The 14,476-nt window shown below is 47.1% G+C and overlaps 1 protein-coding gene across 1 annotated transcript in view; it reads right to left on the minus strand.

Annotated features, from left to right (window-relative positions):
• Positions 1-10,880: 10,880 nt before the first annotated feature.
• The window catches only part of LOC311231663 (microtubule-associated serine/threonine-protein kinase 3-like), a gene marked incomplete at both ends in the record, with an annotated part of 194,016 nt that continues 190,420 nt past the window's right edge, over positions 10,881-14,476 (minus strand). Inside the window, one exon of the mRNA XM_084318291.1 lies at positions 10,881-13,552. Coding sequence (XP_084174417.1) covers positions 10,881-13,552 — 2,672 coding nt within the window. The remainder of the gene's footprint in view (positions 13,553-14,476) is intronic.

A 14,476-nucleotide genomic window follows, 5' to 3' on the forward strand; every position in this document is an offset into this window, starting at 1 on the left:
TTGAGCAGTTGACTGGACTATTAATCTGTCTCCCTTAACTAATTAGGTGTGGACTAATTAGGAGGCGGCTGTTGTGAAGGGCCAGATTAAAGCTGAGAATCTACATTTATTGTTTTATATACATTGTATATTATTTATATATACACGGTATATCCCTTTAAACCTGCGTTCGAACCATAGTAATATTTCGCTCTCCTTATTGGATAACGCCCGTAGGCGCCAGCCCGCAAGCCCCCAAAGTCAGGTTCAAAGACAAGCCCAGGCATGTCGTAACATGCCCGGAGACAGCGTATTGATTCCAGACAAGAACTGAGGTTTGGGACTAGATAACCACTTAAGTATATATACGGTGCAGGTGCGCACAGCAGCAGTTTGTCTAAAGTCTGTCTGTGTTCGGTAACAGTGAAGTGAACAGCAGTGCGTCTAACAGAGCGTTGAGAACCACGTGCGAATGAATAGTAAAGTGTCAGAGTTTAATGCAGTAACGTCAAGTTCGACCTAGTTTAATGTGAAGTAAATAGTCGTTCATTTATTGTATATCGTGCCAACCACAGTTCGTTCGTGTGTAGCATTACCCAGCGGTTCGTTCGTGTTAGCTAGTGGACCTTAGCCAGTGCGCATGGACTAAATACCATAGTACCAGCACACGAGGAGGCCTAGTCGGAGAACCTGCTGGACATGTGCACAGGAGAACCAGCGGCGGCGATTGCAGAACCATTACTGGTTGGATTATATTGATTGTGGAACGTGTTACCCGGAGAAGAGCATCGTTAATCTCCACTGTCGTTTGGGATTTAACCTCGTGAGGATTTACATTCGGGCTGGCCTCATGGACCGAGGTTGGCTGGCTATCATCGTTTGCTATCGAGCATTGGATTACAGTTATTGCTTTTGTTGCTGATCGTTGGATTTACAAGGACTGGCTTCTGTACGTGAACCCCCTTATTCTTCATTGAATCAGACTGAGTATCCGAACATTCCTCTATCCTCTAGACCAGGGGTGGCCAACCCGCGGCTCGCGAGCCGCATGCGGCTCTTTGCCCGTCAATGTGCGGCTCTTCCATCCATAAAAAAAAATAAAAAAAAGTGTCAGAAATAGTGTGTCTGTTACTAGGCTTGAGTAAATTGTAATGAACCAAAGGAGAATATCAATTCTATTTAAAAAAAAAAATTATCTTTGACTGTAAATAACACCATGCTAAAATTGACCAGACCTGAAAAATCTAAGCAAATTAATAAAGGGAAGATGATTAAACAGAAGGTTTTGTAGATACAGTACTGAATTCTGCCATCTTTTTTATAATGTAAATTTCTCCACCATTTTTCATCATATTGCAACACCGTTTTTTGCAAGACGTTCACAGAAAGGTAGAGAAACTAACTGCGTTCTGTTTTATGGCAATAACGTTCAGGTTTGTGGGAGATAATCCCAAAAAATAAGAGAAATTAAAAAGTTAATCCAGAAGTCAGATGATTGACAGGGGCTGGTGTGAGCTGGGTAGGGTAGTTTTTCGAAATTTGAAAGCCCTGAGTCTCTTCCTTCAAAAGACTACACTCACTTTTGGCTGTGCCACTTCCTCCTGTCAATATGCGCCGGTTTCCGACTCAATGCCCTGAGATTTCTATAATCTTATATTTCACTAATAACAGTTCAAATAATTGGTAAACAAACATAATGCTGAAAATATACACTTTTACTGTATATCTCGGGCTTAAGAGGTTAACCCTGTGAGGCCCAAATTAAAAAGAAATTAGCAACTTCAGAGGCCAGAGGGTGGGACATATAAACACATTTACTATCAAATAGCATTGTGAGGCTGAACAACAGGACCAATTGACTATACATGTGCTTAAAGGGGAACTATCTTATAAATGGCTTTTTTCAGTGTTTACCATTGTTTCTTAGCTATGTGGACTTATATTAATAGGATATATGTCTCTAATTCTCATATTGGCGAATTCTTCCAATTCTCCTCTCACAATATTCACCCTCACTGAACTGAGTCATCTGAAAATGTGCATATCTGTGATGTCAGAGATTTCTCAGCTGCATAATAATGTGGCAGTTGATGTGGCAGTTGGCACCAGGCCACACAGTGGTTGGAGCCCAGCCTCAAAACGGCTTAAGATCTTAAGGTAGAAAAATGCGGTTTTTAGTACTTGATTAGAAATACAAAACAATGCATTTTTTTTTTAAAACCTAGGTGTTCCATAGACTCACAGGAATTGTGTAAAAGTGCCCAAATAGTGAAAGAAATAGTAAAATAGTTCCCCTTTAACATTTTTTAAATAAACATTATTTTTTTAAATGGCTAAAAGTGATTTTGTAATTTTGAAACCGTGGGTCTCACAGGGTACTTTTAACCCTGTGAGGCCCAAATAAAAAAGACATTAGCAACTTCAGAGGCCAGAGGGTGAGACCTATAAACACATGAAGGGTGCCGTGACTGAAAAAAAAGGTTGAGAAACGCTGGTATATGGTGTGGCTCTTTGTGGTACCACAGTAATTTTTTTGTGGCTCTTAGTCTCTGACTGGTTGGCCACCCCTGCTCTAGACCTTACAACTCTGAGAGGAACCCAGTGTCTCCAGGCGGTACCAGCGTTGCCTTCTATAATAGCTATTATACGCCAGGTGGCGTCAGCCTAGTACCCATCGTAGGAATCATTCTATTCCCAGTGACTCATGCTACTGACTGACTTTATGCATATTCTTCGCCATACAAGCGCGACCCTAATTCTCATTCTGTAACCTAATGTTGCATAATAATAAAATACCCTCAAATACTATTTCTTTGTCAATGCCGTGTTATTATGAGTGTCCACCATATCTATTCGATGTACTGTCTGGTCAGTAATTAAAGTACATACCTAGCAGTGGTTTAATCTATCACAATCTTTAATACAGTCAGGGTTTTGTAACCCCTCAGTTACAGTCCTGTTAATGTACACACAGATTACAATCAGGTTATTGGTCATTTCCTGAAAAGCCGTCCTTCCAAAATATGCAAATGTCCATGAATGTTCCACCTTAGAACAGACAGGTTGGGAGCTACAGTACAGTATGCTCCACCTTGCCTTTAGAACAGAGGGATGGGAGCTACAGTACAGTATGCTCCACCTTGCCTTTAGAACAGAGGGTTGGGAGCTACAGTACAGTATGCTCCATGTTATGTACCATGAGCTTGATCACTCCTGTGTCACTGGGCATGCAGGTGAGGGCTGCTAATTAGCTAATTGCTGCTGATTGGTTACCTGCTGGCAGGTTAAAACCAGTCCCTGAGACACACATGCACTCTGACTGTGGCTAGAGGAGTGTGTGGAAACCGAGACTTGTCACGTTCTCCCATTCTTTGTTCTTTAGTTTGTACCAGTAATTCATTGTTAGAGTAGTCTTTTGGGTTAAAAACAGGGTTTGGTGTCGGTTTGCACATAGGTTGCGTCCCTTTGAGCCAGGGTCGTAACAGTTGGGCGCTCGTCCGGGAGTGAATTTGGAAACAAATACCCCTAGAATTTGTTTGGTGTTTTTTTTTTTTTTTGCATGGGGTGTCGTGGTGCTATAGTGTGGGTAGTGATCGTTACATGTTGTGTAACGTGGGGGCTTGAGCCGATCATCAAACAGGTGAGTATGCCCTTATTTGTTTGTAATTTGATGTGACTACTTATTGCTGTTAAAATATAGTTTAGTGGACACCACATGTAGGTAGGGACATTATTTTCTGGTTGTTTGTTAGCTTCCTGTGCACCACATACTCCTGGGGCAGTCAGAGAAGTGATTAGCACCATCTACTTGTCTTGTACCATACCATATACTTGACGGGTGGATGGTCAATATGATCTTTGGCTGGTAGCAGGTGTGGTTGAAGAGGGTTAGGTCTACAGGGCGTTAGCTTAAGGGTAGGTAGGTTAGGGTGCCAGAAAATACAGGTAGTGTGGTAGGGCCTGATGTAGTTTTTTTTTAGGGTAGACATGTGGTGGGCCGTTTTGACTGCAGTTTAGATGTAGAAGCTGTAAGTAGTCATATCAGGTTATAAGGGGCACCAGTTTGAATTTGTTTGTTGTATTTATTTTGTTTGTTTTGAGTGTTTGGATAGCCTACCTGTTAGCACCTGACCTCCTGCGCGTATGACACATCTATTTATTTCAGGGTGGTTGTTTTTTTTTATTTATTTTTTGCAAACTAGAAAGGTGCGCTCAGTAGAGCACACATTTCCACCGCGTCTCCTTGTAGTATTAGTATTGGCATTAGCATGCTAACGCTAACACGGGGTGCTTCAGCGGTCTTCAGTGGTTCTTCGGTGGTTCTTTAGTGGTTCTTCAGTGGTTCTCAGGTAAATTGTGTGTATGCTAGGGTGTTTTTGGTGACTCTAAAGTAAGCAGGTTGTGGCGCTGGTGCAGTAGGGATGGCTTCCATAAAGGATTTTGTTGATCATCCTTCTGATGAGTTGTTGGAAAGGTTTTCCAAGGAACAGCTTCTGGAGCTTGCTGTGCACTACAAGGTGGAGCTTACTGCCAGTGAGAAGCGTTTGAAACCGACTGCCTTGGGTGCTTTAAGGGCTTTGCTCGTTAGGGAGCAGGTGCTTGCAGCAAGGGTGGAGGAGCCTCCTTTGTCTGACGTGTCTCCGCTACTATCTGCGGTGGCGGAGGGTGAGTGGAGGCTTAGAGAGTTAGAGTTTAAGGAAAGACAGCTACAGCAAGAGTGTGAGGAGAGGAGAGAGGAGCGTGAGCTTAAGGAGCGTGAGCTTAAGGAGAGAGAGCGTGAGCTTAAGGAGAGAGAGAGGAGAGAGGAGCGTGAGCATGAGCGTGAGCTTAAGGAGCGTGAGCTTAAGGAGAGGCAAATGTTGCTGGAGCACGAGCGTGCGCAGAAGGAGCTTGAGTATAAGCATGCTGCCTTGCAGGCGGGTGCTCTGCATTCAGAGTCGCGTTCCGGTTTTGATGTAGGCAAGAATATTAGGATGGTGCCTCCTTTTTTTGAGAAGGATGTGGAAAGGTATTTTCCCCTTTTTGAACGGGTGGCAACCACATTGAAGTGGCCTTGTGAGGATTGGTTCTTTCCCCACCACAGGCTTCTTAAAGTACTGTGATGATTGGTCCGTTCCCCGCCACACGCTCCGTTCCTTTAAGGTACTTTGTTGATTAATTGCATTCCCCGCCACACGCTCCGTTCCTGTAAGGTGCCGTGTTGATTGGTGCTTTCCCCAACACACGCTTCTGGAGCAAGTATCAATTTCATCCCGCAGCTGTCACAGCTTGTAATCAGCGCCCTGTGGCTTTATATACCCTGATCCCCCTACTATCAATGTTGGATCGTTTTGAATAACTCCTGCATTTGCCTGTCTTCCCCGTCGCTGTTCCCTGTCTGTTGCTCTCCAGGACTTTCGTGAAGAATCCCTGTGGAGAACCTGATTCTCCGTTCGGAGCTGCGCCTCGTTATCTGCCCGCTTTACGCGTTGCACTCTGGTGAGTTTTTGGAAACAGTTCTTTTTGGATCACCAGTTTTTTGTGTGTTTGTGAAACACCAAAGAGATCCCGTTTTTGTTTATACTGTTCTCACCTATTTTTTGTGTTGGATTTACACTTTGGATTACCGTATTGTTTTTTCTCTGGACTCTGCTAACTGTGTGTGGTACACCGAAGATCAAGTCACTTGGATATTTATTGGATCAGTCACCTCTCTGTTTCTGTTGTGCGCTGGGCTAACTCAGATTTCTCTCTCTCTCCGTTTCCACCGGGAGTGAAAGCTGGGAGGATCTGCAGAGCGGCTTCAGACGTCACAAACTAATTCCTCACCACAACCTACTGGGAGAATCTGCAGAGCCGCAACAATCTTCACATGCCAGATTCCCCGTTTGTTCGGTTGCTCAACTTAATTCAATCTTGTAACTCTGAAAATAAATACGCCCTTGCTTTGGCTAACTCTGAAACAACTCTCTCTGTGCCGTTGCGCTTGAGGTCGGTTACAAACCCTAACAGGCCTGATACAGCCTGGACACTGCTGCTGCAGTGTGTTCTTGTTTGTAGGGCGCAAGAAGCCTATACTGCTCTGTCCCTTGAACAAAGTGCTGACTATGAGCTTGTTAAAGCTTCCATATTGAGGGCTTATGAGTTAGTCCCCGAGGCCTATCGTCAGCGTTTTAGAGGTTATCGCAGGTCGGGACAGTCGTATGTTGAATTTGGAAAAGAGAAGGGGAACCTGTTTGACAGGTGGTGCACCTCTCAGAAAGCAGAGTCAAGAGAGCAGCTTAGACAGTTGATTCTCCTAGAGGAATTTAAAAGATGTGTTCTTGATACCGTTGCCACTCATCTAAACGAGCGTAGGGTATTGAAGATAGGCGACGCTGCTGTCTTCGCTGATGAGTTTGTGTTGACACACAAGTCCGTGTTTGTGGAGGACTACCGTGTTGAGTCCAGGGATAGGCGTCCTTTTCAGGGGGTCCGTTTCCCAAAACCTGTGTCTGCTGGTCAGTTAACTTCACCTCCTAGGCGGGGTGGTTCTGCTAGTGCATTCCCAGAAGGGATTATATGTTTCTACTGTAAAGAGCCTGGTCATATCGTTGCTGGGTGCCCGGTGCTTGAACAGAAACATGTCAGAACGGTGGCTCTGGTAGAAACCATATGCAGAACACCTATGCCAACGTTAGAGGGTGATGGGGAAAGTATCAAACGTGTGGACAAAGAGCTCGAGGGTTCCTCAAGATTTATGATGGATGGATTTGTTTCCCTGACTAATGCACTAGAGTCCAAACAGGCTATAACAATTTGGAGAGATACGGAGCTTTTGCCGTTTTCAGAAAAGTCTTCTTTGCATTCCGGTGTCGTTGTTCGTGGCTTTGGAGGTGGATTTGTGGATGCACCTTTGCATGAGGCACACTCAATTCTCCCTTAGTATCAGGCAATGTTGTTGTGGGGGTATGTTCTCACATTCCCATAAGATGGGTGTCCTTCATTCTAGGGAATGATTTGGCTGGTGACAAAGTGTTGGCTACTCCAGTTGTAACTCCCATTCCTGTGGTTTCTGAGGTCCCTAATGAGCTGGCACAGAAACATCCAGGAGTGTTCCCTGTGTGTGCTGTGACACGGGCAATATCAAAGGACAAAAGTGATGTTGTTGATACTTCGACTTGGGACATTACACTTAGTGACACAGTCTTTGTTGAATTGAAAAGTGTACCTGTTGAGAATTTTGGAAAGCACACTGTGGATGTACCTCTGCTTAATGATTCTCTTGATTGTGCCTGTCAGGCCCGGTGGTGAAACCAGAGTTGACATGCGTGCCGGATAGGAGATCATAGGAGATGATCTGGCAGCGCAGTGTCTCAAGGTCTTCCCAGCCTGTACGGTGGCTGAGGCCACGAACGAATTGGAGGATGAGTGTGGGAAGGATGCTATGAGAGATGCTGTTGATTCATGTGACACCGTTCTAGTTGAAGAGGCTACAAGGCCCGACTTAGGCTGCCAGCCTTCCCACAGTAGCTCTATTGTCCCCCATGTTTCACTTGTGGGCAGGGATGGTCCCAGTATGTCAGTTGATGATTCTGACATTGATTCACGTGTCCACACTGACTCTGCCATGCACTAGGTGTGCTAGTCAACCTAGTTACCTGTGTCCTGTGGAGCAGGAGCCGCCTTCGCGAACTGGTCTGATGAGTGGCAACCATTTTGATCAGGACAATGTTATTTTGTGTGACGCCATTTTAGATGGTGTTCCAGACGCTTTTGTGACTGACGTACTGCCATGTTCCAGGGACGGTGGGGCTGTACCTGAGGCGGTGCATCCTACTCTGGATGTTCACGGTTTGCAGTATCCTACAAGTACAGGTATAACAGGTACAAGTACAGGTATAACAGGTACAAGTACAGGTATAACAGGTACAAGTACAGATATAACAGGTACAAGTACAGGTATAACAGGTACAAGTACAGGTATAACAGGTACAAGTACATGTATAACAGGTACAAGTACAGGTATAACAGGTACAAGTACAGGTATAACAGGTACAAGTACAGGTATGACACCATGTATGTAATTCAAAGCTTCTATCGAAGTTTTCGAATGACGCTTCGAATGTCTGTCATCATATTTTATGACAATCATAAAAATGTTTAGATATATAATAATAATAATAAATCCTCAAACTAAATCCTCAATTTTAATAAAGTGATTAATCTGATTAAATGAGTCTTTTTTATTAAATCAACTTTCTTTAATGAATATAAATCATCAGTTTCGTCAACATAAATAATCCAATCAGGGCACGGTTGGTACGAAAGTGATGGTGACGCCTCGATGGAGCGCCGAGCGGATGCAGACAGGCTACATCATTTATGATCAATGTTTTATAATTTTTTTTATGACGAGTCATATACTATAATAGTATAAGACTATAATATGAATGTACCGGTAGCCTAATCTTTATCTGCAACTGTGAAGAAAACCCCCATTGGTTTTAAACAGAATGAATAGACGCATTAAACAACATAATAAAATGTATTCGAATGTTGATTTAGAATTCGAATGTCAAAGTTATGAATGAAGCTTCGAAGCTTCAAACTACTCTGTACAGCCCCATATACCATGCGGTCAAGTACAGGTATGACAGGGTGCTCATCTCATGCCTGCTGAACAGAGAAGTAAACAACACATGCATTATGTACAGTAGTTGTATCGACCAGTTCACCTTGAAATACGACAGTTCCAAAATGTACCAATGAGTGTAGTACCTTTATGACCCAGTATCAAGTACTTTCTAGCATAGAGAAATACAGGGTATAAAAAGAAGAAACATAGCATATTCATTCTTTGTAAACAACTCAGAAAAGTACAATTAACACAATTCAATAACAGGATTCTAATTAGTCAGAATGAGATCTGAAGATGTGTTTAGGATCACGCTGAGAATTGAGACACATCAAGTACTGTATAAACAAAACCACTGGCTCAGTAGAGGCCAGTAGAACAGCCAGCCACAGCCATAGACAGATAAGACCCTGAAAAACAACATAGCATGAAGACGTTCAAGTGCATAAGTTCTATATTTGATGTGAAATACTGATCCGACTCCCCCAAAAAAGCATCTATATTTTGCCTTTGCCAGAGGGCCTACTTTGTGTTGCGGTTCCTCATGACTTGGTACAACAAAGTTCTTTGTGCACATGAAGTCCATCAAGTAAGCATAAATAAATGTACAATTCAAAGACATAAATCTTAAAGAATCCCTGGGTCCTGTTTGAGGGTACAGGGTTTTCCTCGGCTGTTAACCTTCAGACGTTTATTTGTGATCAAATTCATAGTTAGTGCACTTTTACCTCAATGTAAACATCAATAATACATGGTAAATATAGTAGGAATGGGTATTTTTAGGCATGGTGATTTTTCACATGCAAATCTACAGTTTTAGTGGAAGGATTAGAGATGCTGTCCGATGCATTCTTAAAACGGTATCCTTGCCAGTCATCAACAGGGGAGCGACATTCCAAAATGTATGAACATGTTTAAAAACTATTACAAAAATAAGACTTTTCATGTACAATTCCCTACAATTATGTGAAGAAGACACAGGCCTCTACCACAATCCTTAAAAAGGTGCATGCTTAAGTAGTACAAGTTATTATAGCAGTGCACATTGCCATGCTAGACCAGTGTTGGGGTTTGCCATTGATTGAGTGAGCAAAATCAATAAAAATGTACAACGTTGCCAGTGATGAGGTATCGCAGATTACAGGCTCTTAGTCCATAATTGACCGTATTCACATGGTGGCCATTTTGCTATTATGTCACGCTCAGGTTGGGAGTCCTATCCACCCTGTTCCCACCCACTGTGTGAATATGGTCAATGGTACAAATCAAAGTACCCATGTTTCATACAATCTAGCCACCTGACTTCATCCAAGATCAGGAAAAACTGCAATGACTGAAGTGACATAGCACAAACCCCACCCCTCTTTTCTTGATCCTCCGATCACAACACTGCAGTGATTGGAGGATCAAGAAAAGAGGATGGGTCTGAGACGGGCCCATCGTCTTCCCCACTCGAAAACAGAGTCAAGATCGCAATCAAAATAAATAAGGTGTTTCAACAGAGACATGTAAAATATGGCTCGAGGAAGACTACACTGGTATCACAACACGCAACACCCTTTTCGCATTGGCAATAGAATAGTTTTCAGCGAAGTAATTTAGTATCTTTTGTACTCGACTCAATTACATTTCCACGTGGTGTATCAGTGTGACATTACCCTGCAGTGAATGGTTCCAAATAGAGGAATCCAAAGTCTTTATTCTTAGCTTACTAAATTCTGAGCTATTTGGTTCCAAAAAAAAAGATTAAAATAATTTGTTTTGTGCCTTTTGGTCCAAAGACAATTTCCCAACATTATCAGACTCGTATGTGACCATGACAATCTGTTTAAAAAATAGACATCTGTAGAAAAATCCAGTCAAAAGACAAAACTACATTGTATGAATACAGAACATGCAGCCTTGGCTGGTCATCCACTGACGAGTTCCACCTTTCTCCCGTTAATAAATCACTGTAGCTTATAAAAGTAATAAATAAGACCAGGAAGAAGTCCACAACACATGGCGTCAAATATTTACACACCAGATGCAAAAAATTATAATAATAATAATAAATTCAAGTAAGTTCTTCTCCTTCAAACCACATAAGTCTGCAAACCAATCAGCACGTGGCTGCATGCAAACCATTCAGCACATATTGAGATCAATCAGCTTCTCGTCTCGGGGCTCAAATTGAGACCAATCAGCGCGTGGCTTCTTGTTCCGGGGCTCTGATTGAAACGCAGACCTTCCCTTCAGCGGTCCTTGGTGTCACACCGGACCGCTCGGCCCGTCACACTAAACTCATTACAGACGCGATGAGCGGTCACTTCTTCAGATGTCCTTTCTGTGGGAGTCCAGTCTTGTCTTGAGAAGAACTGACGACGCTTTCTGCCGCCATGACGGAGGTGTTCTTGGTGAGAGGAGTCGCTGCTGCCATCTGCTGGGAGGAGGAGGAGGTGATGCGGACCTCAGGGTTCTGCTGGGAGGAGGAGGTGATGCTGACCTCAGGGTTCTGCTGGGAGGAGGAGGTGATGCTGACCTCAGGGTTCTGCTGGGATGAGGTGATGCTGACCTCAGGGTTCTGCTGGGAGGAGGAGGTGATGCTGACCTCAGGGTTCTGCTGGGAGGAGGAGGTGATGCTGACCTCAGGGTTCTGCAGGGAGGAGGAGGTGATGCTGACCTCAGGGTTCTGCTGGGAGGAGGAGGTGATGCTGACCTCAGGGTTCTGCTGGGAGGAGGAGGTGATGCTGACCTCAGGGTTCTGCTGGGAGGAGGAGGTGATGCTGACCTCAGGGTTCTGCTGGGAGGTGATGCTGACCTCAGGGTTCTGCTGGGAGGAGGAGGTGATGCTGACCTCAGGGTTCTGCTGGGAGGAGGAGGTGATGCTGACCTCAGGGTTCTGCTGGGAGGAGGAGGTGATGCTGACCTCAGGGTTCTGCTGGGAGGTGATGCTGACCTCAGGGTTCTGCTGGGAGGAGGAGGTGATGCTGACCTCAGGGTTCTGCTGGGAGGAGGAGGTGATGCTGACCTCAGGGTTCTGCTGGGAGGAGGAGGTGATGCTGACCTCAGGGTTCTGCTGGGAGGTGATGCTGACCCCAGGGTTCTGCTGGGAGGAGGTGGCGCTGACCCCAGGGTTCTGCTGGGAGGAGGTGGCGCTGACCCCAGGGTTCTGCTGGGAGGAGGTGGCGCTGACCCCAGGGTTCTGCTGGGAGGAGGTGGCGCTGACCTCAGGGTTCTGCTGGGAGGAGGTGGCGCTGACCCCAGGGTTCTGCTGGGAGGAGGTGATGCTGACCTCAGGGTTCTGCTGGGAGGAGGAGGTGATGCTGACCTCAGGGTTCTGCTGGGAGGAGGAGGTGATGCTGACCCCAGGGTTCTGCTGGGAGGTGATGCTGACCCCAGGGTTCTGCTGGGAGGAGGTGACGCTGACCCCAGGGTTCTGCTGGGAGGAGGAGGTGATGCTGACCTCAGGGTTCTGCTGGGAGGAGGAGGTGATGCTGACCTCAGGGTTCTGCTGGGGGGTGATGCTGACCCCAGGGTTCTGCTGGGAGGAGGTGGCGCTGACCCCAGGGTTCTGCTGGGAGGAGGTGGCGCTGACCCCAGGGTTCTGCTGGGAGGAGGTGGCGCTGACCCCAGGGTTCTGCTGGGAGGAGGTGGCGCTGACCTCAGGGTTCTGCTGGGAGGAGGTGGCGCTGACCCCAGGGTTCTGCTGGGAGGAGGTGGCGCTGACCCCAGGGTTCTGCTGGGAGGAGGTGATGCTGACCTCAGGGTTCTGCTGGGAGGAGGAGGTGATGCTGACCTCAGGGTTCTGCTGGGAGGAGGAGGTGATGCTGACCCCAGGGTTCTGCTGGGAGGTGATGCTGACCCCAGGGTTCTGCTGGGAGGAGGTGACGCTGACCCCAGGGTTCTGCTGGGAGGAGGAGGTGATGCTGACCTCAGGGTTCTGCTGGGAGGAGGTGATGCTGACCTCAGGGTTCTGCTGGGAGGAGGAGGTGATGCTGACCCCAGGGTTCTGCTGGGAGGAGGTGATGCTGACCTCAGGGTTCTGCTGGGAGGAGGAGGTGATGCTGACCCCAGGCTGGGGCTTCTCCTCAGTGTCCTCCTCTCCATCGGAGCACGGCTCCCAGCCGTCCTGCCCCTCGCTCTCCGTCGAGCCCTGCACGGCGATCTGTGGCACCAGGGTGCACCTCGTCACCGCAGGCACCTCCGGCTCCATGTCCTCGCTGGACTGAGGCCGGGTGACCTGCCACGCCGCCCCGTGCTGCTGCTGCTGGGGCTGGGGCTCAGGTCCGGGGGGCGCCGGGCTGGTCACGGTCAGCGTGGGACCGCTCTTCTCCTCCGGCTCGTCGAAGCTCACCTCCTGCACCGCCTCCTGCTTCTTGAAGGAGTCGCGGCGCTCCGACAGGTTGAGCTTGCGCATCACCACCAGCTGCTCCGAGCGCTCCATCCCACAGTCCCTCAGCCTCTGGCTGCCGATGTAGCCGCCCAGCCTGCTGTGGTCACTCCCCAGGTAAGAGCCTCCACAGGCCCCCTCCACCTCGGCATCGCCAAGCAGATCCCCCTCGCCGTAAAAGGGCACTTCCAGCGTGTGCCTGCGGGTGTTGTAGGACTTCTTGTCGGCGTGGTAGGCGCCAGAGAGCTTCTCGGCCGACTGGACCCTCTTGAGGAGAGGGGAGCGCGGCGGCTCGGCGCTCCGCGGGCGGACCATGTGTCTGACGATGGCGGGAGGCGACAGGGTCATGCCGTGGTAGGCCTGAAGGGCTTTGGCGATGCCCGGGAGGGGGGAGGGCGAGCGCTGGGGGGACAGAGGCTGGGCGGAGGAGGTGCAGGCCAGGGGCGACGGGGGGATGCTGCTGGTGGACTTCCGACGGCCCACTTTGGTGTAGCGCTGGGCGCTGAGCTTGGAGCCCAGGCCGTGGAGGGTGCTGGGCCGCACGTGCGCCGCCGGGGAGCTGGGGGAGCTGGAGCAGGGAGAGGTGCTCTGAGGAGAGCTGGCGTCTGGGAGACACAGGTGAAGACGTTTAAAAACTAAAAGGGAGTACACTCCAGACATTTGATATGGCAACGTGAAGAAGTAATGACAGTGATACACGATGCCAAACATGACTTCAAAATCATCATTCAAGTGGTGTTTGACATATTAATAACCCTAACCCACGAGGGACAAACCCCTGGAGGCCAATCGGTGTAATGTTGTAAATGCCGCAAGATGCATCATTTGTCAGTATTTGACCAGTGGCTCCTTTTTGAAACACCTGGTCATCTACTAGCATGAACCTGTTGCCCGTTTCCATAATCAGAAAAAAAATTCAAATAATTTTTTTTTATCCAAAGTACTTTACAATTTGTTTCTCACATTTTCCCTGTTCACTCACACATTCACTCACCGACGGCGGAGGCGACCATGCAAGGTGCCAACCTGCTCATCGGGAGCAGTTAGGGGTTAAGTGTCTTGCTCAAGGATACTTCGACAAGCAGCCCGGGAGGAGCGGGAATCGAACCGGGAAGCCCCGGATTACCAGACGACTGCTCTACCTCCTGACCCACTGTTGCAGTCGCTTAGTGTGTGCCTCTTCAAGACAGCCTGACATGAGGGACGACAGTGGCTCAGGAGGCAGAGCGGTCATCTGGTAATCGGAAGGTACACGGTTCGATACCCGCTCCTCCCAGTAGCGTGTCGATGTGTCCTTGAGCAAGACACTTAACCCCTAACTGCTCCCGTTGGTGTGTGAATGTGTGAGTGAATTAGTAAAATAGTCACAGTAGTTCTGAACTTTCTATTCACTTTAGACACTTAACACTACACCATATTTTATATTAAGTATTATTAAATGATTTCCACGACACCTCAACCTCATTTTAGCATTTTTTTTAATCCACTTTTTCTCCTTATTTTCTATTTTTTCTCCCATCCCAATTTTC

The sequence above is a fragment of the Notolepis coatsorum genome (assembly GCF_963971535.1).
Source record: "Notolepis coatsorum genome assembly, chromosome: 7".
In the NCBI taxonomy this organism is placed as follows: Eukaryota; Metazoa; Chordata; class Actinopteri; order Aulopiformes; family Paralepididae; genus Notolepis; species Notolepis coatsorum.